At 38.3% G+C, this 24369-nt stretch overlaps 2 protein-coding genes across 2 annotated transcripts in view; one reads left to right on the top strand and one right to left on the bottom strand.

The window, feature by feature from the left end:
* CMSS1 (cms1 ribosomal small subunit homolog) overlaps positions 1-24369 on the bottom strand; it is a 219688-nt gene that overhangs the window by 115138 nt on the left and 80181 nt on the right. The window lies entirely within an intron of this gene.
* Positions 1-24369, top strand: part of FILIP1L (filamin A interacting protein 1 like) — a 182886-nt gene that overhangs the window by 84547 nt on the left and 73970 nt on the right. Inside the window, exons 3-5 of the mRNA XM_088533670.1 lie at positions 3501-3588; positions 19466-19749; positions 22053-22226. Of these exons, the coding sequence (XP_088389796.1) occupies positions 19483-19749; positions 22053-22226 (441 nt within the window). The 5' untranslated portion in view covers positions 3501-3588; positions 19466-19482. The remainder of the gene's footprint in view (positions 1-3500; positions 3589-19465; positions 19750-22052; positions 22227-24369) is intronic.

The raw sequence follows: 24369 nt of genomic DNA, 5'->3' as shown, positions 1-24369 counted from the left end.
CTCCTGCCCTGCATGCAAAGTCTGCTCTTAAAAATAGTCCTTCTTTCTTACCGAAGGTTTCAAGGCTATCTTCCACATCTCCCCACAAGTGGCATTACATCGTACACCTAAGAATTTTTACACATGACCTTTGCCCCTCTGAGCAAAGCATCATGCAGCTGTAAATGACCCATTGTGCAGAAGCCAGAGCTCCCAGAAATTCTTTCAAACCCATAATTTATCCGTCCCATGGGCTGAGCCTCTGTGGGCTTTCATGCACACACAAAAGGGTGAAAAGAGCATTCATTTTCTCGATCATCTCACACACGCCTCTGGTCCCTACCAGCCTTTTCCAGTCTCTTTCTCTGTGTGCTGCTGCTTTCTACATTCACATCTCAGAATGGGGTCTCAAACTTTATCACAACTCAGGAAAAACATTTGTTTGCTTGTGAAAGGTGCAAGCAAGGAAGGCAAAAGAGGAGGACACATCTCTGGCACCTAACTCCAGAGACAGGAGTATGCCCTGCTAATACCCCATTCTGGATGCTGCCCTTCCCTGCGTGGACTATATGGAGGGGCTCACACAGCTCTTAGATGTTTTCCAGCAGTGCTAAGCAATTTTGATACCTTTTGCCAACTTAAAAACCTATCATCAGTGAGTGAAAGCGAAAACAAAGAAACACAACAGACAACTGCTATGGAGGCTCCCAAAGGCCCTTAACAACTCTAACAAAAGGCAACAGCAAGTTTGTGGCAAGGGTTTATTTATTAGTCCAAAACCAGGCCCGAAACAATTTGGCCATAGAATCAGATCCCTGCAGGACTGCCTTAAATTTCCTTTGGAGATTATGGACCTTCAGGCAATTCACTCAGCCCAGTTCTCTTGCAGAAGACCACTGAAAAGAAAGATCAATACTTTTATTTCCCTGACATACTTCGATAACTCCACTATTTATTAACATGTACACAGACGACATTCAAAGTGCACAATACGCAGGATTTTGCTGCTGATTTTTTTTAAGCATTTCTACATTTATATGTACCTTTACTCACTAAACGGAGTCCCCCAACTCGTCTCTGCCAGGCCCTTTTCTCAAGATTTGCCTTAAATACCTCAGAGACACAAAGTTTTTTAAAAAATGAAACAAAAAACCAAAAATCTTACTTTGTTGGCTTGAATAATACCCCAAAAATCAATTAAAAAATTTTCAATAAGAAAGCCAGAGACTTTCAAATAGATCTTTCTAAACAGTAGGACATTTTCTTCCTAGATATTCCCTATGAATCATGGAACAGCCTTTGAAAGGGTTGTCACAACAGTTTTAGGTTTATTTTCCATACAATCAGGTCAGGTGCCAAATTCATCCATGTATTTGCTGGTAAATGCTTGCAAGAGTGTTTCAGTTGCCTACATAAAGCGGAAGGAGAAAGACCAGAGTAGCCTGAGATCAAAAAGGGATGGTCACTCATCTGGTAGGAATCCTCAACCGACCACGTTAAAAAACACTAGGGTCAGTGATAGCATATGGAACAGATCCCTATATGGTTGCCAGAGAAGCAACAAAGCCAAAAACTCAGCTTGCTGCAAACAGTGACTTCAAGAGTGACTCGAGAGTAAAGTGCTATTTGGGTCTTAAATAAAATACTATGACAATGTGTCAAGAGGCATTACATTATCACAGTATGACCTAAGCATAAGCGAAGTTTCCATTCTCCTTCCTTGGCGGGATGAAATCTAGTAAGAAATCATTTACTTTGGGATTTAGCATACAGGATAAATCATTGTTCTTAAAGATTTAAGGAATGCACATTCGCTCCTAATGCTCTGTCTAAAATGAAAATGTACCATAAAGCACCTAATCATGCTATCCTGAAAATCAGAAGATTGTTTAAATACATCGTAGTCCAGCATGGTGTAAAAATAAACCAAAAAACACATGCTTAGGTAATAAAATTAGCTTTCTTATTACAAGAAACTTAAATGAGCTATGAAATGCTTTGTGACAAATTATCCTGGAAAGCCAAGGAGACAGGCTGATAGGCTTCACAACCTTTTCCATAACTTACACAACTATATGTCTTTGCAAGGTGCTTACTTAACATGACACTTCACAGAAAAGTTCCTAACACAGCCTAATTATTTTAGCCAAGTTAATGAAACAGGGTTCTGGGTTGGTTTTCACATCTTTTATGTGATTTAATCAGTAATATTTTAGTAATTACAAAGATTAGGCAGTTTCTTGAAAGGTTAGCCCTTTAGGACTTTAGAGCCTAAATTCTATCCTTCTCCTGAAGCTCAAGTCAAAAAGCCAATACAGATCCAAAATCTAACTTGTATAATATTAAAAAACAAAAGAACATAAAATATTGTTGAGAACTCGGGGCATTTACAGTTATAAAAAAACTCAAAACACTTCTAAGAGATGCTATTACAGCCATTATAGTATTTATCATCCTTTTATAATACCTAATAAAAAGTGATAAAATAGTGCATTACCTAAAAAAGCACAAGGAAAAATACCTTGGTAATATCTGAGATTACCTGACACTGACACAAGTAAGCAAAAAAGCAGTTAGAAATCAGCATAGCATGGTAGAATTTCACAAATCTAAGAGTTCAAGCAAGAGTTATCCAGAATACATGAGCTAATGCAGACTAACTGGTGCCTTCCCTCTGCGCTCTGTCATTATCTATCAGTAATAGATGGTTTAATACTAAAAATATATTCTGTTGTGTTCACTCTTGGCAAAAACTTTCAGAAACTATGGGCAAATATAAAATATAAGTTTGAAACAACTCTGTGTGCACATGAAATAAGTTACTACCAGTAAATAACAAAAACTGCTTTTTCATTTCCAAATAATCCCCATTTGCTTCCCCTTCTCTTTTGTTATGTCCTTGGATCACCTTCTAAAAATACAGATCATACTTCTTTTATTCCTCAGCATATGACTGGCTAAATTCAGTATCCCTCAGATGTTCATTCCAGTGTCCTGTTTTCATCTCCTCTTGTAATCTGAGTGACTTGGTCATGCCTCAGTAAAAAAGACAAACAGTCACTAACGTACAAAGCAAATGAACACAGTGGCATTCCTCTTGCACCCAGATCTGCCGGGCTCGGGGCTACACTTTTCAGAGGGTCAAGCATAATCTATCTTGTGCACCAATAAATTCTTAAATACAAACTTTTTTAATGCAACTTTTAGCTAGAATTTGCTCCTTCACTACCACGGTCAAGGAACATTTTTGAAATTATGGGAGAAGCTAGAAAAAAGGAAGTCTTTAAATGAAACAGAAAAGATAATAAACAGCAGAAGAGCATAGCATGAATGTATAACTGCTTGGTAGAATCTCTGCTGCACTTATTCTAACCCTTAATATAGTAGTTGATACAAATTTACTAAATTAATGCTGGACCGAGTGCCCCTGAGGTCAAAAGAAATCTTTCAGTTAAGCAATATTTATTCATGCTTGTTAATAAATAAATAAATAAAGTAATGACTTCTATGTTTTATTGCAGATGCATAGTATAAGAGACCATTCTGCACACTAGCAAGAGGAAATTCATGGGAAACATCTCTAAATATCTGTAGAGGAGTCCTGAACTGGTAAGGATTATTTTCTATGCATGGTTTTAAGAGCCAAATAATTTCTTATGTGTGAATTTTTCAATAAAATGAAAATACACATTTCAGGACAACTTTTGCAGATGATAGACTAAGTACTAGTCGAATATGTTAAATCTTCTCAAGAAAAAGCATTCTTAATTTCTTGGCAGAAATTTGGAAGACATTCTCACACCTCCTACAGAGAGTAGGCATTGCCATACTAATCCAACCCTTTACGAGTCTAAGCCATGAAGTGCAAAAATCTAGAGATTTTGTTTTGGTTACAGAACTTTTTCACTAAGTTAAGTAAAAAGTTGTCATATACCAAGTCAGCCTTTAGATCTAAAATGAATATGAAAATGTATTGTCATTAAAATGTATTGTCATTGTCATTTTATATTTTTCCTATTTCCCATGTTTTCTAGCCAAAGTCACTCTTCAAAATAGTAAACCATTAAAATGTATCTGACTCCTCCTGCCATTTAAAAAAGCAGCTTTGAGAAAGCAGTCTCCTTACATTAAATATGCATAGCAGTTAACTCTTGGTCTTTTGCCATTTGTACACTAGAACAAGTGTTGCTTTTTTGGACATGAATAACATTGTTGTAAATAAATTCTGCATTTTCAACACTGTGTGCAAATTAACATGGATCTTGCAGTAAGCTGCCTTTTGAGAGTGCACATATCTGATGTCTGTGCATGAAACACATACCTTCCTAAAACACTTCCTGTCTTGCACCCGTTTTGGGATATTATCGCTGTTGTCTGACAAGAATGAGGTCAGCTAGGATTGTGGGGATACTTTGCAGCAGCTGTTGGCATTTCTTTGGAACGCCGCAAGATTTTAACTCCTTAGCTGCCTCCCCAATACAAATACAGTAGTCTTGCAGGAGCACCATGAGAGCAAGGGCTTTGCAAGGGGCATGTGATGTGTTCCGCTGAGTGGTGTCAAAGCTCTTAGTTGAGGAAAGAGATTAAGCTCCTCAGATGAGCAAAAACGGGAGAGAAAATGAATGAGTCATGTGATGTAGAATAGAGAAATGTCACCACCTTCATGGCAGCCAGGTTCAAACGCAGATGGGGAGGCAAGATGATATCGTTTATGCAGAAGACAAGACATTGTGCTAGAAAAACACTGAGACAGGTTTCAAATTGTAAGGTTTATCAGCATTGCCCCACAGTGATGTGCTTGGCTGATTCTCAGCAAGCACAATTACCCTGTTGCTCAGGAGAACCAATAAAGCAGAATGAAACACCCCCAACACCTTCCCAAAAGCTCCTCAAGCTTTATAATTAGCTGGGTGAATTGTGGAGGACTGTCCAAAACACTTTGACCATCTTGGGAAGCTGTGGTCCCATAGCTGCTAACAGGAGCTTGGTGAAGGACCGAAACTTTAGGAAGAAGCAGCTCCATCTGGATCAGTAAGGCTCATACTGTTGTTGAATGAGTCAGAACTTGGGCTGTGGGAGGACAAAGTTATAATGGTGCAGACAGACAACCCCTCTCTGGCATGGGAGACAACTTGCCAAATATCTCAGAGCAGAGTATAAAGTTCTACTCCCAGAGCGTGGTTATTGCCATTCAGCGCATCAAACCACACGGCCACTGCTTCCCTTTGAGAAGCATTAAGTGTCAGACTGGCTTTGTCATCAAATCACATCTTGGAAGGAGGCTCTTGGCTGCTTTTAGATGCAGGGAGGTGCTTGGCATCTGCTTTTCCACACTGTGCTAGATGTTAGGCTGTGCTCACCACCAGGTCAGGCCTCAGAAGAGCCCACGAGAGAACCGCAAATGGAAGCAGGAAGGTGAGGTCTAAAAAGGGCCAGTTATGAGACAGAAGAGACAAAGAGAACATGATCGGGCTGCACAAATGTCCTGGTAGCACCCAAACTCCATGCTCGTCGACTTCCCCCACTGCTGCATATTCACTTGTCATGCATGCCCTCTGCTTAAGCGAGCCTTGCTTACAGTTTGCTTCAAGGGTGCTGTGAAGACTTTCTGATTTAAACCATGCTTAGCTATAATATTAGCATGGGCATATTTAAAAAAAAAATAAAATGAATGTTCCTTTTCAGTTTAGTGTGACTGTGTGCTAGTCACACATCGCAGGGTTTTGGCAGCAAGTGACTTAGTTCACATGTTATCAAACTGTAGCACTTCAGAGCACATATAGAGGCACTTATGGACTCAACTCCAGACAGAAAAAGGAATTCCAAAAAAAAAAAAAAAAAAAAAAAAAGGAAAAAAGAAAAAAAGAAAGAAAGAAAAAACATCAAAACAACAAAAATTTTCACAAACTGTTCTTGGAAAATAAACTAACTCTGTATGCTTTTGACTGCTTCTGTCCCCGCCTGAGCTAGTGAGCTAGAACGTATATACACATGCAATATATTATACTTGTAGGTGACGGTCCACAGGGCAACCCTCTGTGCTTCTTTCCAAGCAGCAACTTTTGAAGAAGCAGCTGCCACTGTGTACCTTATTTTACCTTTATAGTAATTTCGGCTAGAGACTGATACAAGATACCAGTGAACACTGAAGAAATTAGCTCAATTTTGCCTACCATAAAACCAAGCTAAATGTGAAACAAAACGATAGTCTCTAAAATTCTATTAAGATGTGCTGCAATAATTGTTATCCTCATCAAAACTAAGGGAATTGTACCACCAACCTGGCATTATTCTCATTAGAATATCCATTCAGTCCCCACTCCTTTTTTAATTCCTATATTTACTGCACAGTTACAGCTAATGCAAAAGGTCTGAAAGTCTAATTCCGTGCAACAGATGCTTCTTCTATAAGCCGTGAAATAAACATCACATACATGCACCAGGATATTACATTTAAAAATCTAATTGGCCACAGATAACTATCAAGATGGCTGAGGCATGCTTCACTTAAGTTGATTTCATCATGTAGCATCACATTAATAGGACTGATTATTATTTATTTTTATTTTTTATTTTGAATGGGCTTCTAAAATACAGTATTTAGTGCATGGAAGAACCTGATGGGTGTCAAAAAGGTAAAGCTCCTTCTCAAAAGGTAATTTTCAACTGACTAGAGCATTACATGCATTTTAAAATCAATATGGACAGAACAACTTTGTGGTAAATATTGGTTAAGTTTTGGTAAAATAAAAGGAGAAAGGAAAAAAATAACTTTGTATTCAGCCATTTGAGGCATCTGACCTCAGTCAGTGTCTTCTCCACAGGAAGGCACGTGAGCTCATCTCAGAATCAAGCAAAACTATTAATTCTAGAAAAATGGACAAAATTATGCATTTTCATAGTCTTTTCTTATCCTGTGTCTTCTAAGATGAGGATAACATATTTGTGAAAATTAGGTGATAAAGGAGTGAGATCTAGATGCAAGCTGTAAGAGCACACAGATAAGTGAATCGTACAGAATAGGATTCCCAGAATTTCTAATATATGTAAGCTGTCAGATGCTTTTTTCCCAGATCTCTGAGGAAATATTAAAAACCTTTCAGGAAGCTGTTTTTTTTCCAGAAACTTCAGACAAGGGTCAAACCTCCCAGGCCTTTCTAGCTCCTCAAACCTGAGAACAGTTGAGAATTATAGATTTACCAGTAATTCTATCCTTGTTTCAGCTTTAGGGTTCTCCCCACCAACTAAAGCCAATGCCTTTAAGTTTCTATTACTTTACATCACACTTTAGAGAATAAACAAAGCTTAGGAAATCTTAGGAATAAGAAAACAGACAATTTCCTAGAGCCAAAAGAGAAAACACATATTACTGCAGACATTTGTATTTCTGTTGCCCTCGATTCTCCTTTTTTTCCCTCCTTAGCTATACTCATTAGGGGAAATATATGACAAAAATAGAAGGAATTAATTCAGTAATAATAGAGCGGAAGCATTCCAGGTTTTGAAACATGTGCAAAAGCTACCATATTCTTGCAGGCTCCAAAGCTAGTTCACATTAACTTTGTCTCATGTTCTGTGCACATTGGCACCTAACTGCTGAGATATAAACAGCATGGTAAGTGACAAATTATATTATCTTTCCAGATGTGAGAAAAAATGTTCAAACTTATAAGCACTTTAAATGATTCATATTAACTTCTACATATTGGTGAATCAGAGACTTCATCTGAATCTAGCCCCAAGTGCATGATTAACTCTGTAGGCTGTAACAGGCTTTTTCAGATGCCTAGCCTACTGTTCAGGAGGAAGTATCTCAGTCTAACAGGGAAAGAGGTCGGGTACATAGGAGCAAAGGAAGAAGGGGGTATGAAATTCCAAGATACCCAGCTTTGCGCAAAATAATGCACACTGATTTACAATGTTCATAGTGCCCTTTTCACAGAATAAGAAAACAGAGAGGTTGGAAGGAACCTCAGGAAATCATCTAGTCCCACCCCTCAAAAAGGAAACACGAACTAGACATCAAGGGAAAAGCTTCACAAAATCTTCTGAGGATTGGAAAATAATTTCCAAAGGAATACCGAAGAAGTCTCATCCCTTGTGATGCCTAAAACTAAATGGAACAAAACTGTAGAAAATAACCCAAAGAAAAAGTCAGCTTTGGCAATCTGACAGACTATATGCAATACATTTTTTCTTGCATCTCTGATTTCTATTAACATTTTTGTGGCTCTTGAGGCAGCAAGGTAGAAACTTCAGTTCATATGCCATAAACATAAGCCTAAAAACCTCCCAGTTCTTTTTGGCAATGTCAGCTTAACATGCTGAAATACACACAGACTTTCTGACAATGAGTCAAGTTCCCACTAAAGCATAAATTATGCCAAAAATGCCCAAAATTATTTCAACTAATAAACACTTGGTTAAAAAACATGTCAGATCAACTTGATCTTTACATCAGTTTAATTGCTTCCCACCACAGCCATTGCCTAAGCCTTAAAGTGCTGAGGGAAACACAAGAAGATAAAGGAGATGTAAAACATTCTTCCACTGCTCTGACTAGCATCATTTCCGTGGTTTCAAAAAACAAAGGACTCTACATTAGGAAGGGAAATTTTTCAGCAATAGGGCTTAGGTTGTATTTTAAAATGTTGACTTCCTGACTCCAAGAGACTAGAACTGGGGGGAAATACTGTCCCAAAAGTAAGCCCTTGAAGGAGAAGTCTAAGTACTGTAACCTGTCATGGGACTAAGTTACAAAGCTGTCTCAAAATGTAGTCCTTCAGCTCAATGCTCACACTGTCATTCTCTTAAAATGCATATCCTCACAAAAAACACAATACTTCAAAATATGCAGAATGTTGCCCAAGTTTATACAGATGCTGTTCATTAACATATTTATTCTCTTTATAAAACTATGCCATTTGGACTTCAGATATTTTCAAATTCCATTCCATCCCCCCTGCTGAGTGTGTACCCTGAATATTAAAAGGCAACCAAAGGGAAAAATAAAAACAAAACTCAACACGAGGACACAAGCAACACGTAGAGTAACTTGTGAAATAATGGGTTTATTATAAACAAGATCCTCTAAATCCTAGAGTAATTAAAATCTTCTTCTCTAAATGATTGCTCTTTCCAGCATTTCATGTGGAGTTCAGTAAAACACTGATTGGAGCTGGTGCAGTTAGGTCTTAGCTACGAGGTCTTTTCAATGTAACTAGCATCTTTAATAGACCACTAAGACAAGTAGTTTGAGAGAAACAAGATAAATTTCTACCTTATAGATAAGAATAAAGCATCAGAAATACATCAGAAAAAAAAAAAAAAAGACTGCAATATCCCAGAAAAGTTAAATCTGTTTTTTTTTTCTGATTAGGACTAAGCCACATTGAAAGGCTAACCGAAAGTCTGCCTTTTCCATAACAGCAAGCTTTACTTTTTCATCACTACTATACTGAGACTAGCAATGAACCAACACAAAATTTGCTGAAAACACTTCAGAGAGAAATGAAAGTTCTTAGTGTCGTCCCAGTCATACTGAAAACACATGTATTCAAACGTAACATCCTGTATCCAAGGATCTTCTTTTAGAGAGCAGTGACATGAGTTAAAATCTCATTCCCACTGTGAAATTTCACAACTACTCATGGAAAGATGAATCACTATGTTCAATGGAAATAATGACTTGCAACGGCTGGAGTTACTGATATATAACATATCACATGTAAACTAATGAGTGGGCTGCCACAGAAAGTATTCCACCACCAAGCTTTAAAAGGAGCACTGGCAGTCAAGAGTCTCAGGGCTACCAAAGAGTATGGACAAATGCATAAGAAAAGCCAGAACCAAAGCGACACTTGGGCAAACAGGAGACCAAAGGCAGCATGAGCCGTGACCCTTCTCCATGGAGTCTCAGCTGTGACTTCAGGATTTAAGCTGCCTCCGGAACAATCTGCTCTGGAAGTTCAATCGTAACAGTCAAAACTGAACTGATCTTCTATGAAACTTCTTACCAAACCCACTAACACTGCTGGATTCCATCCAATAACATGTGGTAGTGACTTCCACAGCTTGACTATGTGCTGTGTAAGGCAGTGCATGACTTATTTGTGCTAATTTCATGTTGATATGTTTCAAAAAATATCCCCTAATGTTCATGCTATGAGAATATAATTATTGCCATTTACTATGTGTGTGTGTGTTTGTGTCATTCAGGAGTGTTGAGTCCTAAATGAGATGCCTCTTAACGCATTTTCTTTCCCATTTGAATAGTCCTGGTCTAGCAGTTGCAGCAGATAAGAGCAGTCTAGGCTAGTCTGCTGGTGTTTCCATATATGTAGAACAGAGACTCAAAACTGTATCTAATACCAAAAATACATTTACACTAAGGCTTAAGCATGCTTTCTGGTTTGTCTCACTTTCTTTCTTAGTATTTCTTAATGCTCTCTGCTTTTTGACCAGTGCTAGAGACTGAGAAGTTTTACAGAAACAACAAACAAGGAACCCTTACCTGTCCTCTTTGCTGAGAAACAGCTAATAACAACTAATTCAGGACTTTTTTTTTTAAGCGATATCATCAAAAGCATCTAATTAAACAGACTGATAAGCCATCCATTTTAATAATCTTTCCGCTACAATTCTCACAACAATTCTATGGGGCTTCAGCAAAATAAATTTGAGTATGTTGTACTGAACTTGCAGTTTAACCTCTCTGAGAAGCAACACTTATTTTTTTGAGAAGCAAAAATGCTGAGTGGAGAAACCAGGAGTTTTTGCAACTTCCTGTTTTGAAGACCCCCAGTATATCCATGGAGAAAGTACAGCTCCTCTGGAGCTAGAATCCTGTCTCGGATTCACCGAAATGTGTCTGATGGGCCCATCCTTGTTCTCTGTCTAAAGCCAGCTAGGCTGACCACATGCACATAGCTAGCATGAAAATCTCCTCACACATTTCTCTACATATCTGAATGTAAACATTTGTCTTGAGATATCCATTTTGGACAGTCTTTCTTTTTTTTCTCCTTAAACAAGGTCACGTGTCAAGGTTTCAGTCCTCACAAATTGGAGTAAGTTAACATACAGATATATACATATCAGATGGTCAGATGGATATATATTTATCTGCAGCATACGCATATATATATATCAAATATACACATATATTTTTAGACAGGAGAGGTAGAATTGCACAGGGGGCAGGAACACACTGAGAAAAACTAAGTCAGAAACCTTCTTTGAGCGTCCCACCAAGGAGCACACCTGGCGAGCCAGGCAGCAGGTGAGCCAGGCCTGTGCTGCATAAGGCGGCTGAAATTCCACAAAACTGTTTCCCACAAGCAGTGCACAAGCCCCTTGGGAAGGGAGCCTTAAGGCTCCACAGGGTTACGTCGTGCACAGGTGGCCCGTATCACGTCACAGGGTCCTGTTCTTAATATATGCATCTTTCTTTTTTTTCTTTTTTTCAAAGTTTGCACACTACATTTATTACTATAGCTCTGACTTAGCCTCCAAACTATTTTTATGGGCCCTGAACAATAGTAATCATTTAGGATCGGGTTCAACTTGCTACACCAACTTACATCTAGTCCAGGTCCTTAAAATCTTACATATCCAACAAACCCTGCTGATCGGGGTGCAGAGAAGTAAAGTTCAGGGACTGCTTGTTTGGTGGGTAAGTGAAGAGATGCGCAGGCACAGGACATAAAGATGACCAGATTTTAAAATGATACCAATGTTTTCAGTGCCATTTCAGAATTGTCCCCAGCAACACAAATAATCCTAAATAGTTGGGGAAGCTTCAGGTCTGTGGCACTAATTTTCATAAAACAAATTATGATAGAAACAATCTAATTGTATAGACACTCTAAGGATAAACCTATATAACACTTCTTAGGGTCATGTTAAATAAGAAAATAGTAATGAATGTGTATTGCAGCATGCACATGGAAAATGGTATTGCTTTCTTTCCTAACACCAGTACTCTGAGGCACAGGCTGCTTTGTACCAGTTATATGACTTTCCTGTTAATTTTTTCCTTCACTTCTAACTCTGAAAACCAAATCAGAAGAGGCATGCTTATTTCTCAGGTATCATGCAAACACCTTGCTCTCCTCCTGTCCCTGTGTGTATGTGTTTGTTTGTTTTTTTTTGTTTGTTTGTTTTTAAATAAGCTTTTTTTTTGTTCAAAGAACGTATGGCAAGGAAATCACTGAAGCTTAGAAAGAAATTACCATACTGACTCTGGATTTTTCTCTTTAATGAAAAGACTCGTGTTAACATTAGCCTAAGACTAGACTTTATAAAAGCTACACTTTGAGATTGCTAGACTATACCTAAAGGAAAATCCACCTAATCAGATTTATACTGGCAGTAAGAGTCACAAAAATACAATGCCCAACCCTGTAACCCAATTATGTATGTGCAGCCCTGCAGATTTTAATGGGCCTACCCACATGTGGAAAGCCTGTAGAGTTACACTACCTGGCCTCTGACTGTCAATGGGGTAGTTGCTAGCCAAATGCTACAGGAGGCATTTGCCTGTCTTTCAATGAAAAGTCTTTTAATTTTAATCCTACAAATTGATCTGAGCAAAAAAAAAACTTTCTGGTGTCAGAGGAGTGTCATGATGTACAAATGGCTACACTCAATGATCTTGAAGGTTTTTTCCCAGCTTAATGATTCTAAGATTCTTTGATTCTAACATTCCTCAAACAGGATTTGTTCACAAAAGCAGAAATGGCAAGTTCTTCAGGGCTGTATATCATCTCAGTCAAGGTAAACACACTCTATTGCTAGCACTTCTTAAATACTTCATCACCCACTCAAAACAAAATTGATGGGAACAGAATGCTGAAAAATTGTGATGTCCTTATCAAGCAAGGAAAGGGAGATATGGGGCTCCATGGGGCCCCATGTCAAAGTACAGATGGTGGCCTCATGATGTACAGTTTAAAGCAAAGGTGGGAAAGGAGGGACTCGGGGACGATACAGTCGACTACATTGCTTACCCAAGTACAGGCTGCTTCCTTTTTCCTAGGAGGAGGCAAATTACTACTTTTAAGAAACTTCCTATTAGAAAGCTGTGGTTTCCAGTGCATATTTATTGCATTTTCCAAAGTTGCGTCACCAGAGCTGGGCATACTCCTAAGGGAGCTGCATGTCCAAAATTGTAAACTGTTACAATAAATAGTAATGCATGCCATGGCTGGTAAAACTTGTAATCTGAACACATAGAAAAATTAATTTCACTGTGCACAGTTACTTTTCAGACTCTGTGCTTTTCACATTTTCCTGGCAAACCCACACAACCACTGTGACCAACTAATAGCAACAATATAAAAAAGCCATCACAAAGCCATGATTTTACTTAAGCCTATTTCAAGCAATAGGTAATCTCAATGAAATTGCAGCAATGATGCAATTTATTGAAAGACTAAAACTCAACTATACCACTGAATTGAGAACATACCTAGAAGTCCATGCTCCCTTAGCGCTCACCTGCCTGGGGTATGACAAGAACTGATAAGTTAAAGGCACGATCCTGCTGTCTTTTATCCTGCAATCTGTACTCCTCGCTCAAAGAACTCATGCCATCCTCCAGGACTCTTTCCTTACCTTGAAAATTAACATCTAAAAACCCTTGTTCAATAGGGAACAAGGTAAACCTATCTTTGGAGAAAAGTTACAATGGTAACACTGATGACTTAAGAGACTTAATTCCCACCAGGCTCCAGGCAGAGAAACAGATGGATAGCTATCACTTGGATATATATGGACTTTGTAAGCATCAGAAAAATTCCCCTGCTGCTACCATTTTGCCCTATTGTGTTATTTTATGGCTGTACCCCAAGAAAGGAAAACACCAGAACAGGTTTCTTGCATGTCTCAAAATTGTCTCATTCAGAAAAGATGTGTTAGCCTATTGTTACAAACTTAATGTGCTGTCATTAATGATGGAAAAAAAAGTAAACAGAAAAATAGCATGTAATCACACTATTTCTGGGCTACAAATATCTACAATAACCACCACCTTTCAGTATTTCCCCAACTACAGCCATATAAAGCGGCAAAGCACATAATGTAAGACAAATCTCAACTTTAAGACATGTCAGGAAAATCCAATCACAACTAAGAGAATAATCTAAAATAAAGATAAAAGAGAAACCCCAGCAGGCAGAGAGAAAAGCCACCCAACTTCAACCTGTGCATTTACTGCCGGCAGGGCTGTAGATGAGTAAAAATTTTTCAATTATCCTGAAAGCTTCCTAAAGTTTGGGAAGTCCCGATTAGGAAGTATTTACAAATTTCTAGAACGTGCCTGATGTGTAATCTGTGTTCCCTAAATGCAGAAACAGATAACGGGCTATTGCGGGATGAATCAAACACCCAATTTCAGGGAAGCCGTGAAAGCCTATCTTGGATATTTCATGTAATTTCAATAGCCACAAAAGCAGCTACAACTGCAGATTAAAAACACTAATCAATTAATCCTTACAGAGAACTTTTGAACATGTAAAGTGCCAAGTACAATTAAGCAGATCATCCCACACAATAAGGCTCTCTGCAGACATGAGTTCACAAGAGAGGTAGCCATGCCGCTTCCTCAGACATGGGTAAAGACTTTTGATCTTTCTTTGAAGACTCTTTTCTCAGGATATTTAAAAGTCTGTGGTTTGTTTTCATGTGTGGAAAAAATAAAAACCCCACAAAGGAGAAGAATACTCCTACACAAAGGAAGGTCTCAACAAAGCTATGCTTGTCAAAAATGCCATTGAAAAAAGAGCAGAAAATTAATATATATTCACTTTGAACATGCAGATTTTTATTCCTGACTGTGATCTCTTCTACCTATTTCACGCCTCATGCACATATGTATGGCATTCCATGCAAACATCAAACGGATCAAAAATGAGTGAAATTGAAATGGAGACAGTCTCAAAGCTTTTTTTAAAGAAGTTTCAGTCTTGAATACTTCGGACCAGTTACTGCAAACTAACAAGTTATCATACACTAGATAATTTTCATCAATAGTAAATGCAAGGGACTACAACTCTATTTACAGCTCTCTTGTGGCAAGCTAACTGAAGACCCTTAGTGTTTGCCATAAAACCCCAAGCATAAAATTATTTGTTTGTGTAACTAAGCCTTACATGAAACACAGATGCATACTGAAGTGAATATTCAATATTTTCCTAAAAGGTTTATACACAGGTGTGCACACACACTCTCTCTCTCTCTCACACACACACACACACACACACACACACACACAAGTAGACACTGAAACACCCTTGGTTTCTTCCTTTCCCTATGCTCACAATTATTACAACTAGTATTATCAAAACACCACATTTCTTCAACTAGATTCTGTTTGGAAAGATGCGATTACAAGCTGCTCTTCAGCACAACCTTATAGCACATTACCAGAATATTTAAGGGCACACAAGTACGTGGCTTGTCGCAAGCACTTCCACAGAGTTCTTCCACTTGGCATCAGAAAAGAACAACTATACTATTGAAGGTAAGTTGGCTGGTGAAGCAGTGAGTGTGAACTCATCCGTGCCCAGGTGAAGTTCATCACTTAGGTCAGAGACAAAAGAACTGCATTGGGTGACTGAAATTTCTCTGTAATTCTTACAGAGTTCTCTACATTATATTTGTTGGAGTGACAGTGGGGTGACAAGCTAACACACAGCATTTGGAGGGGCATGTTCATTGAGAAACTTCCCCTGGGTTTTAGCACTGTAAACTTTTTTGCAATTAACTCCATGGCTGAGACGGTTATCTTCCACTTTATTTGTACTGTGCTGGGTACAAGGAAATATTAATCCTGACATGGGCCTCTATAAGATTCACTTTTTTAAAAAAGTCTCCGGCAAAGGGAAAGCAGAGAGGAACTAGGTTTATTAATGTTTGGGGTATGTAGATTGCCTAGGACATAGAGCCATAGCAAACCAAGTGTCATTAATCCAGCTTCTTTGTAGCAAGCTTCTTTTCCTTCTTTCTCTTGTTTAAAAGGTACCTGGTCATACAGTTTACAGTCTTTAAGCTAAATAGGAGTTGAATTTTCCTGCTTACATAAATGTCTACAATCCAGTTAATTTCAGAGTATTGAGGGAAAAGGATGAATTTAGGTGCATAATTTCTAAGATAGGAACATTTTCTTTTCATGTAGAACTATTTTCAGTTTTTTCCTTTGGATAACACTATAATTACAGAATACTTATATGCTAGAGCCAAGATTACAGCGGCTGAATAGTAAGTATGAAACCACGAACACTGCATTAAATAATGCTAACTGCTTCTTATGATCATAAAAAAAGCGAAAATTCTATGTTTGGAATGCAAACTCATATAATTGAAATTGGAGCAGCTGAGTTTTATTTCAGAATGCTGTAGTAATAAAAACCTGTCTCAGAAAACTGCAAAATTCACGTGAAAGGAGAGCAGAAAAAATGGCCCTGTACAGTTTACCTTTTCAAATATTTACAGTGTGATGTTAAAATATTTTTTCCACATGCATGAAAAATATGTCTCTTAAAGTGAGTTCTTTATAAGACACAGTGTAAGTGTCTAATTATGAACAAATGTGAGAAGTACTTAAAAAAGGATAAACCTAAACCCAGGTGAGCAAACAGTGGAAAAAAAATCCTCCATGTTATTGTCCCAAAGCACTTCAATGTATTGGCATCAATTCCCCATAATCCTCTCTTCTGACAAGTAAAAGGTAAAGAAACCTCAGCCCAGAGCTGAGCGCAATGTTCCAAACAGGAAGAAATTTCCTGTCTCACAATGGTGAGACCACCTTTATTTCTTGCCACAAACCATGTTCATAGTGAGGGACTTACATAGAGGGCTTGATACTTCTTTCCACAAGCCATACACTTTTGTACTCTCCCCTTACGCTGGCAGGCTGAGCAACAGCAACACAAGCCCTTTTACAAATAAATCTGTTTCCTTTTGACTTCAACAAATTAAAAGAATTGCTATATCCTTTTAAGAGATTTTAAACAACAGAAAGCCATTAATTCCTTGCTTAGTCATGGATTTTTGAAAGAAATGGCAAGTTCTCACAATTCAGGATCCTTACCCAGGGATTAAGGGAAGATCTGGTCCTCTGAGGGATTTTGTTAGCTCCTAAGTCCATCACTGACTAAAAGACAAAACACTGAAGGGAAAAATAGATGAAAAAAAATGAATGTTTCTTAAAATCCTACAGTGTCTGTGGTCAAGCAATCTCTGAAAAATATTTCAGTCGCTCAGGTAAAAGTAAGGGGATTTCTGAACCACCTGCTTGTTCACGGCTGCCAAAGAGCAGCTTCATCTCCTGCAGAATATGATTGAGAGGGTGGAGACCAAGTTAACATTATACAAATGCTGGTCAGTTATTCACGTGGCTCTTCAAGAAAGAGGTTCTCACTTCACGTAGCTTTTCTACACGTGTGTGTACGTAGGTTACATGCCACTATGGAGTTCACATATAGAAAAAATCGCTTTAGCATCAGATAATTTGCGAATCTCTTTATCATGTGCCTGGTCCACTGCTCCTCCAGCAAGGAATAAAGCTCGATACCCAAATAAGACTGTTGTTGCTCCTGGCATGCATGAGGCAAAAAAAATGAAGGACCTCTGGACTGTCTCTGCACTTCCTAGTAGCCCTCTGCACTTCCTAGTAGCCCCTGCTTGCAGAAGGAGAGCATAGATAAGCTCAGAGTGAATTTAAGCCATTTGATTTAACCTGAAATTCCTACATTTGACGCTGTTGTAATCAGTAGCCATTAACTCGATGTAAAAGCCAAACAAGCAGATTGTGTTTTATGCTTGAAGGGCACCTAAACAGCAAGTCTACAAACAAGGTGCAGAGGGCAAGTAAGTTAAATAAGTGGACCACAAAGAAAGAAACAAAATGTATGTAAAACTAAAAGAAGGGGACAAACGCCAATTTCAGTCAACCATAAGGAGGGACTATGGTTGTCTGCCGGCTTTGACCAGCCCTCAGTTTCCTATACGCACTATAAAAGGCCCCATCCCAACCTAAGGTACACCTTCACAACGCAGATATTCAGGGCACATTGCTGTGTAAATCTGACACACCCTGGTCTTTGGGAGCCTGGAAGAACAAGTTAGGAAGTTAGAACTCTTATGAAAGACCCAAGATATTGAGTGCTATGCATTAGACTGAAAGAGACTTAAGCTTTACAGAAAGTTTCACTTATTTTTCTTGTCATGCTTTTGATCATTTTTCCCTGCCGACCATCCAACCATGATTCGAACCAAAAGCTTCTTCCTCTTCCTCAGTTATTGCAGATAAAGCAACACAAACATGTATTTGTTGGATTCAGTGGAAAATCATCATGTTTGAAGAGTGCAGCCACAAAGCTAAAGCTTCAGATTTAGAGTCTGGCTGAAGGGGGAGCTCCAAAAGGATTTTACTAGCCAACACTTGCGAGGCAAAAAAGCAGCAGCATAGTCATTTCCTGCCTACCAAAGGCCACAACTATTTTTCTGGATAAAACCATGGCTTCTTTTCCGAAGTAATGCCCAATATGCTGATTTTGGCACTTCCGGCAATTAGCCTCACAGTTCAATAGCAAAAATTTGAGCCAATTTGGAAATTTGAATTTGCTTAACTTCTCCTTTCAACTGCATGAGCTGGCTTCTGTGTGCTAGGCTGCTGTGAGAACATCACAGTTCTCCCTGAGGAGGTATACTGTAACGCATTCATCCCTTAATCTTTGGACTGATAAGCAAAACTGGAGTACTCAATATTTATACAGTGTTACTCATTTATCTGCAAAGGCATTAAAGCATATTTACATAACAGCAGCACTTCAAAGGGGCCTAGTTAGAACTAGCTCTCCATTTGGTTAGGTACTCACACCTGTATTATAGCCTCAGGAGTCCAGCACCACAGAAATGCTACGTTTTCACTCTCCATGGTTATTAGGGGAGACTCTGTGATCAGCAAACAGAGGGTTGGGGATTTTTTGGTTTGTTTGAAGGATGAGGCTTGTATCTTGCACTCTGGATGTGTGCAGATCCTTATCATTTGGCCAAATGTAGACTCTGCAACTGCATGACTAATGGTAGTGAAGGAGAAAGAAAATCAAAGTGCGACTATCCCTGTAGGAGATGCGATGCTAAGAAATAGGAACAGGAATAGCTTTCCCCTGACAACCCTCTAAACCTCAACTTGCCTCATCACAGAAGTAGGATTTGAAAGGTGAGCTGCCCATCATTCCTGAAGTGGGAACCTGATCTGAGGGATGTATATGGTCACTGCCACTAAATAAGGCTACAGTACTTCACTACACCTCAGCTGGGAGCTGTTGGTTGACAAGAGGTTGTTGGCTCCACTTAGATGACATGCAGCGCCTTGTGTGGCAGGGAAACTTCTAGTCTGGAGAGAGTATTGCCCACCACAAATGATGGTAAGAGTTTTATATCCTCTTTTAGTTAAAACGTATACTTTTTCTCCCTTCAGCTTCAGAGCTTTACACCATGCGCTCCAGAAGTAACAGCACAGGAAGCCCAACCACATCCAAGCTGTGCCGACAAAGGCCAAAGGATCACCATAAAGATGATCCTGGTTATAGCGGGAGAGGAAACGTAGAGAGAAAGCAGGAGGTGGGTGATGTAGCCCAAACCAGCACCATCCTAAGAAGCCCTAAGGCAGAGAAAAAAAGAAGAGATTCTTTCAAGAAAACAGAAGATCTCTCTCGTGATGACCTACTATTTCTTCTTAGTATCCTAGAAGGTGAATTACAGGTGATTTATTCTCTTATTTTATATTCCCAATGAAAGCATTGCTTTTTAATTGTACTGCAAACACATACTGCTTCCATTTTAAGGAACACCCTACTTATTTTGCTGCAGGAGAGCAAACAAACTACAATGTACATAAAAATGCAATTTATCCAAATACTAGGAATGACAATCACCTAGAAAAAGTCATCTTTGCATTTCCCCTAAGTGCAAACAAAAACTATTCACAAGGTATCCGTATAATTCCAGAAACATTCTTGTTCCACTATGAATGATCACATAACTCTCAATACGGAGAGAGCACAAAACTTTCTTCCTATCTGAGTACTGAGTTCCACCGAGTACTTCAAATGCAAAGTATTTGTCACATAAAAACTACTTAGAAAACATTTTAGAGACTTTTCAGATCTGTCATGTAATTATTTCTAATCTCCTCTCTCCTATGAAGCCATGAGCATTAGCCATACTGGTCCAGGTCACCAGAAGTAACTCCATCAACTATATTTTAACATCTGTAACATTAGTAACTAAAAACACCCATTTTCATTCCTGCAAGGTGAAGAGTAAGCGCTTGGTGTCCTCTTAGTTCTCAAAACACTGGATTTTAAAAGACAAGACAATTTTTCTGCCTGAAAGAGGAGCCAGGTGCCAAGCAATAATCAAAACCCGTCCTGGCCAAATGTAACTCAGATTTCCAGCAGGTAGGGAGGAGATTGTTCTGTGGATGCAGATTGCCCAGAAATAGTGACAGCCTCTTAAAAGGGCTCTGCAGCGGAGAACCAAACAAACTGGCCGAGAGGTATAAATGGTTTCATCACATGCTTTCATGGTTCATCATCTACAGAGCATCTGGATAGTTCCACTCTTAACATAAACATATATTCTTATGTAAATATATTTTTACAGAAGTGCTTCACAAAACAAACATTCAATATTAATATTTTTCACAGTGATATCAAAATTTATAGTCTACTGCTACCTACTTTGAAACGTGATCATGTGAAAATAGAAGAATTTGTGTGTTTGTGAAACATTACATTTTCTAGCTTCTGCTCACTTGCTCTTTCTTAATTTAAAATTCAATGTTACACACTACTCTAAAATTTCTCTCAAATTCTAATATGCGTGTGGATATATATACATATATATATATGCATATACACAATATATGCTTATAACTTTTATATTTAAAATCGGAATGGGATGAGATGAGAAACTTTAGTATAATAAAGCTGAAATGAAAATAACAAACTGTCATTCAAAAGAAAGCATTATAAATGAAAAAAGTGGGAAGTCATCTTCTTTTGTTTCCAACCTTCCACCTCCTCTAATCAGATCTTCCAAAAACCCACACATACTTAAATTTTGAATTTAGATGTCATAGAAAAAAAGAAAAAGAATCTTCTTATGTTTGATGTCCAGATAACAACACATTCCATTAACTGATACCTTTTAAAATGCATTTCAGTATGCACTCACAAATTGAGAGTGCCATTCCAGGTGTTAATTCCAAAAAGAAGCCCTTGATACCACAGGCTGTTTGTTATTTGAAGGCCCAGGCACAATTGCATGCACATCTAAACGCCTATAAATACAGAAGGCATTGTTTCACACATGCTTATGTGTACAGGTAGGACCTACTGCCAGCTTGAAAAGCAATTCATCTTGTTTTAAATGACTGCATGCTTGAGGAATGTGTGCTGCAAAGGTCAGAGCCCTGCACCACACACTTCCCTAGGTTCAACGCTCATACTTGCTCAATGTAACAACAGAAGATGACCGGGTGACCCCAGACTGGTTTCAACTACAAAAGCTACTTTTGTGCCCAAGCTACACAGAATGTGAAACGTTTCCATCATAAAATCTTGCACCAAAAGTTTTTTTTTTCTTTAAAAAAAAAAAAGCTCCTAAAGCCCCAGGTCACTTGTGCTGAGATTTTGCATTGCGAATGCCGCACAATAGTCTAAAATTGACATTACAATCTACATTTACAATCATTACATTTGTAAGATTTACAATCTTATAAAGTGCTACAAATAACTGGAGAGGGTTCTGAAAAATTCATGTTTTATATAGGGCTCTTAATAGCATATTTAAGCATGTTTATCATTTTTTCCACATTTATGCAGTACCCTCCATGCTTTTAAACTGTTTTCATGTTAATAACCATCTTTGGGCACTTTATATACAGCATTCTAAAACCAGGTTTTAGTGGTCTTGATATTAAAAGAATAAAGTATCTGAATAACATGTTAATACATAATTCTAGTTTAACAAAATAAAGCATTAACATTGTATTTCTGCAGGCTCAAGATGAGGTTATAGGAATCCTTAAGGCAGAAAAAATTGACCTGGCTTTGCTCGAAGCACAGTATGGCTTTGTGACTCCCAAGAAGGTGCTGGAGGCCCTGCAGCGAGACGCTATTCAAACAAAGGCTGCGCAATGGCAAGAAGACATCTACGAAAAGCCTATGGGAGAGGTATGGCTATACAGTTAGTTAATGCTTATTTGATTCCCCATGAATTCAGGGGAAAACATCTCACTGACCTCAAGGGAAGAAAGCAAATGTGCTCCAAATCAAGAATCTGACACGGGTATAAGTGACAAGACAACAAAGTCCAGAACATTAGGGCTCCATAATAAAAAGAGGTCGTTAATGATCCTTATTTTATCCTGCCGCTGTAAGCCTAGGTAACCTGTCTACCTCAAACTCTGATAATGAGCATTCTGTCTTTGCTACGTTTTTCTTTTTTTCCTTTCTGTGATCCAAATCCACAGCTCATACAGACATATTTCCATTAGCCTCACTGAGGTCATCTTACCAAGGACTGACAAGGGCAAGTCAGCAGTAATGGCACGGTTGTCTGTCTTTGTACTTCCCACATCCCATCAGTTCAATGGGAACCACAGGTATACATGACCGGCCAGAGTAGTTACTGTAAGGAAACACCATTTGAAACTTCATCTAGGCAGATCACATATTCAAGTAACATCCAGTTTAATTACCCTACAGCAGAAGTCATGCTTTCTGAATAAAGCTTATGGGAATTTCTTCTCTGTGCTGCAATGCAAATCATCGGATATTAAAAAAAACACCCTTTATATCTGAAAAAGTGGGGTTTTTTCCTCCAAATGAGAATTCCCACAGTGTCTCTTTTTGTATTTAGATAAACATGTTTTAATACGCTGCTCATTATAGATAATCATCATAAAAAGACAAAACAGAAGTTATGAGTAGAATTCTTCTACCAAGTGTTTTCCAAGCTTTCTGACTAGAAATATACTCAGGGATACAGAGTTCACTGCAGAGAAAACAAAGTCAGGCAAAAGGTTGACACTTATTTCAGAGGCTCAAAGGTTAAAATCTCTGGCTATAATCTGAAACAGATAAAGTTCAACTGCAGAGTGTAATTTATTTTAGAACATTGTGGCATTATGTCACAGAAACTCTGAATATGAGTGGAAATGAGTAGTCTAAAAAAGCCTGAAACATAAGTTCAGTCTGTTACTTGACATGAGCTTACACACACTTTTTCCTTCTTACACTTGATGGCAGGGAAAGGATTTTTAACACCACTGGGTTTAGCACTTTCAAAACGCAGAGGTAAACATCCTGAGAGTGACTCAAATGGTAGGGGCATCGCTGGCACTCCGTATATTTTGGTAAACCAAAGGATGCCATAATCAGTAAATATATTTGCAACTTCAAAAACCCCAAATTAAGGTAGTTTTTGTTTAGATTTTTTTCCAGATGTTTACAAAGCCACAGGAGAAGTAGAACCAGTCACAAAGTATGGGAATGGACCATTTGAACTTCCTCATGCCTCTGTGACAACATGTCTTGGTTTTGCCTACAAAAACTCCCCTAGTTAGAGCATTTGTCTCACAATTTTAATAATTTGGCCTTGTATGTTTGAAAGCAGAGGAATTTCACAAGAGCTCAGTTGAGAGTTGGTAAGATGTAACGAGGTACCAGCAAGATTCCTGGCCCTTTGGGGTTCTCTCACAAGTCACCCATCTATAACAAACACTATCGAGTTTTGCTTGGCAAATTCAGCCAAGAGCGCACTGCTAAACTGGTGATCAGACAACTTTGCTCACTAGGAACAGGATTCATAGATGAAGAAATCTAGCATAGAAAACAATTGCAACCACCTACTTTGTAAAAATTACGACGGTGATAAACCAAAAATGCCTTCCTTGCTATAGTGGGGGTTTTTTTTTTTTGGAAAGGAGAGGGTTTTCAGCCAAATTTATTGTATAACTATTCCTTTCTGTAACCTTACAAATGCCAGATAAGTGTACTCTTATTCCTCTCAGTGAAGGATACCATGAATCTTCTAGTTTAGACAGGCATAAAAGAAAACAGTCTTTTATTTTGTTTTTGCTTCTAACACATACAGGTCTGAAAAGGTTTTCCATCTTTGCATAGTTTATAAATTTAGACTCTTACTCAATTATTCAGGAAAACCACAAGCCTCAAGTCAACTATCACTTCTGTGTCTCTTCTCTGTTGAACAGTCTTCAAAATCCTAGTAAGAATCATTTTCCCAGACTAAAACAAAGTGATGTGGGAGAATAGGGAACAAAGACATTGAAGGAGAAATTGCAGAATTACTGGT

This window comes from Tinamus guttatus, unplaced genomic scaffold, assembly GCF_059628265.1.
Source record: "Tinamus guttatus ecotype Peru unplaced genomic scaffold, ASM5962826v1 Tinamus_guttatus_pri_ptg000035l, whole genome shotgun sequence".
Lineage (NCBI taxonomy): Eukaryota > Metazoa > Chordata > Aves > Tinamiformes > Tinamidae > Tinamus > Tinamus guttatus.
Note: the sequence above shows the minus strand (reverse complement) of the source record. Positions and strands in the feature narration are given on the sequence as shown.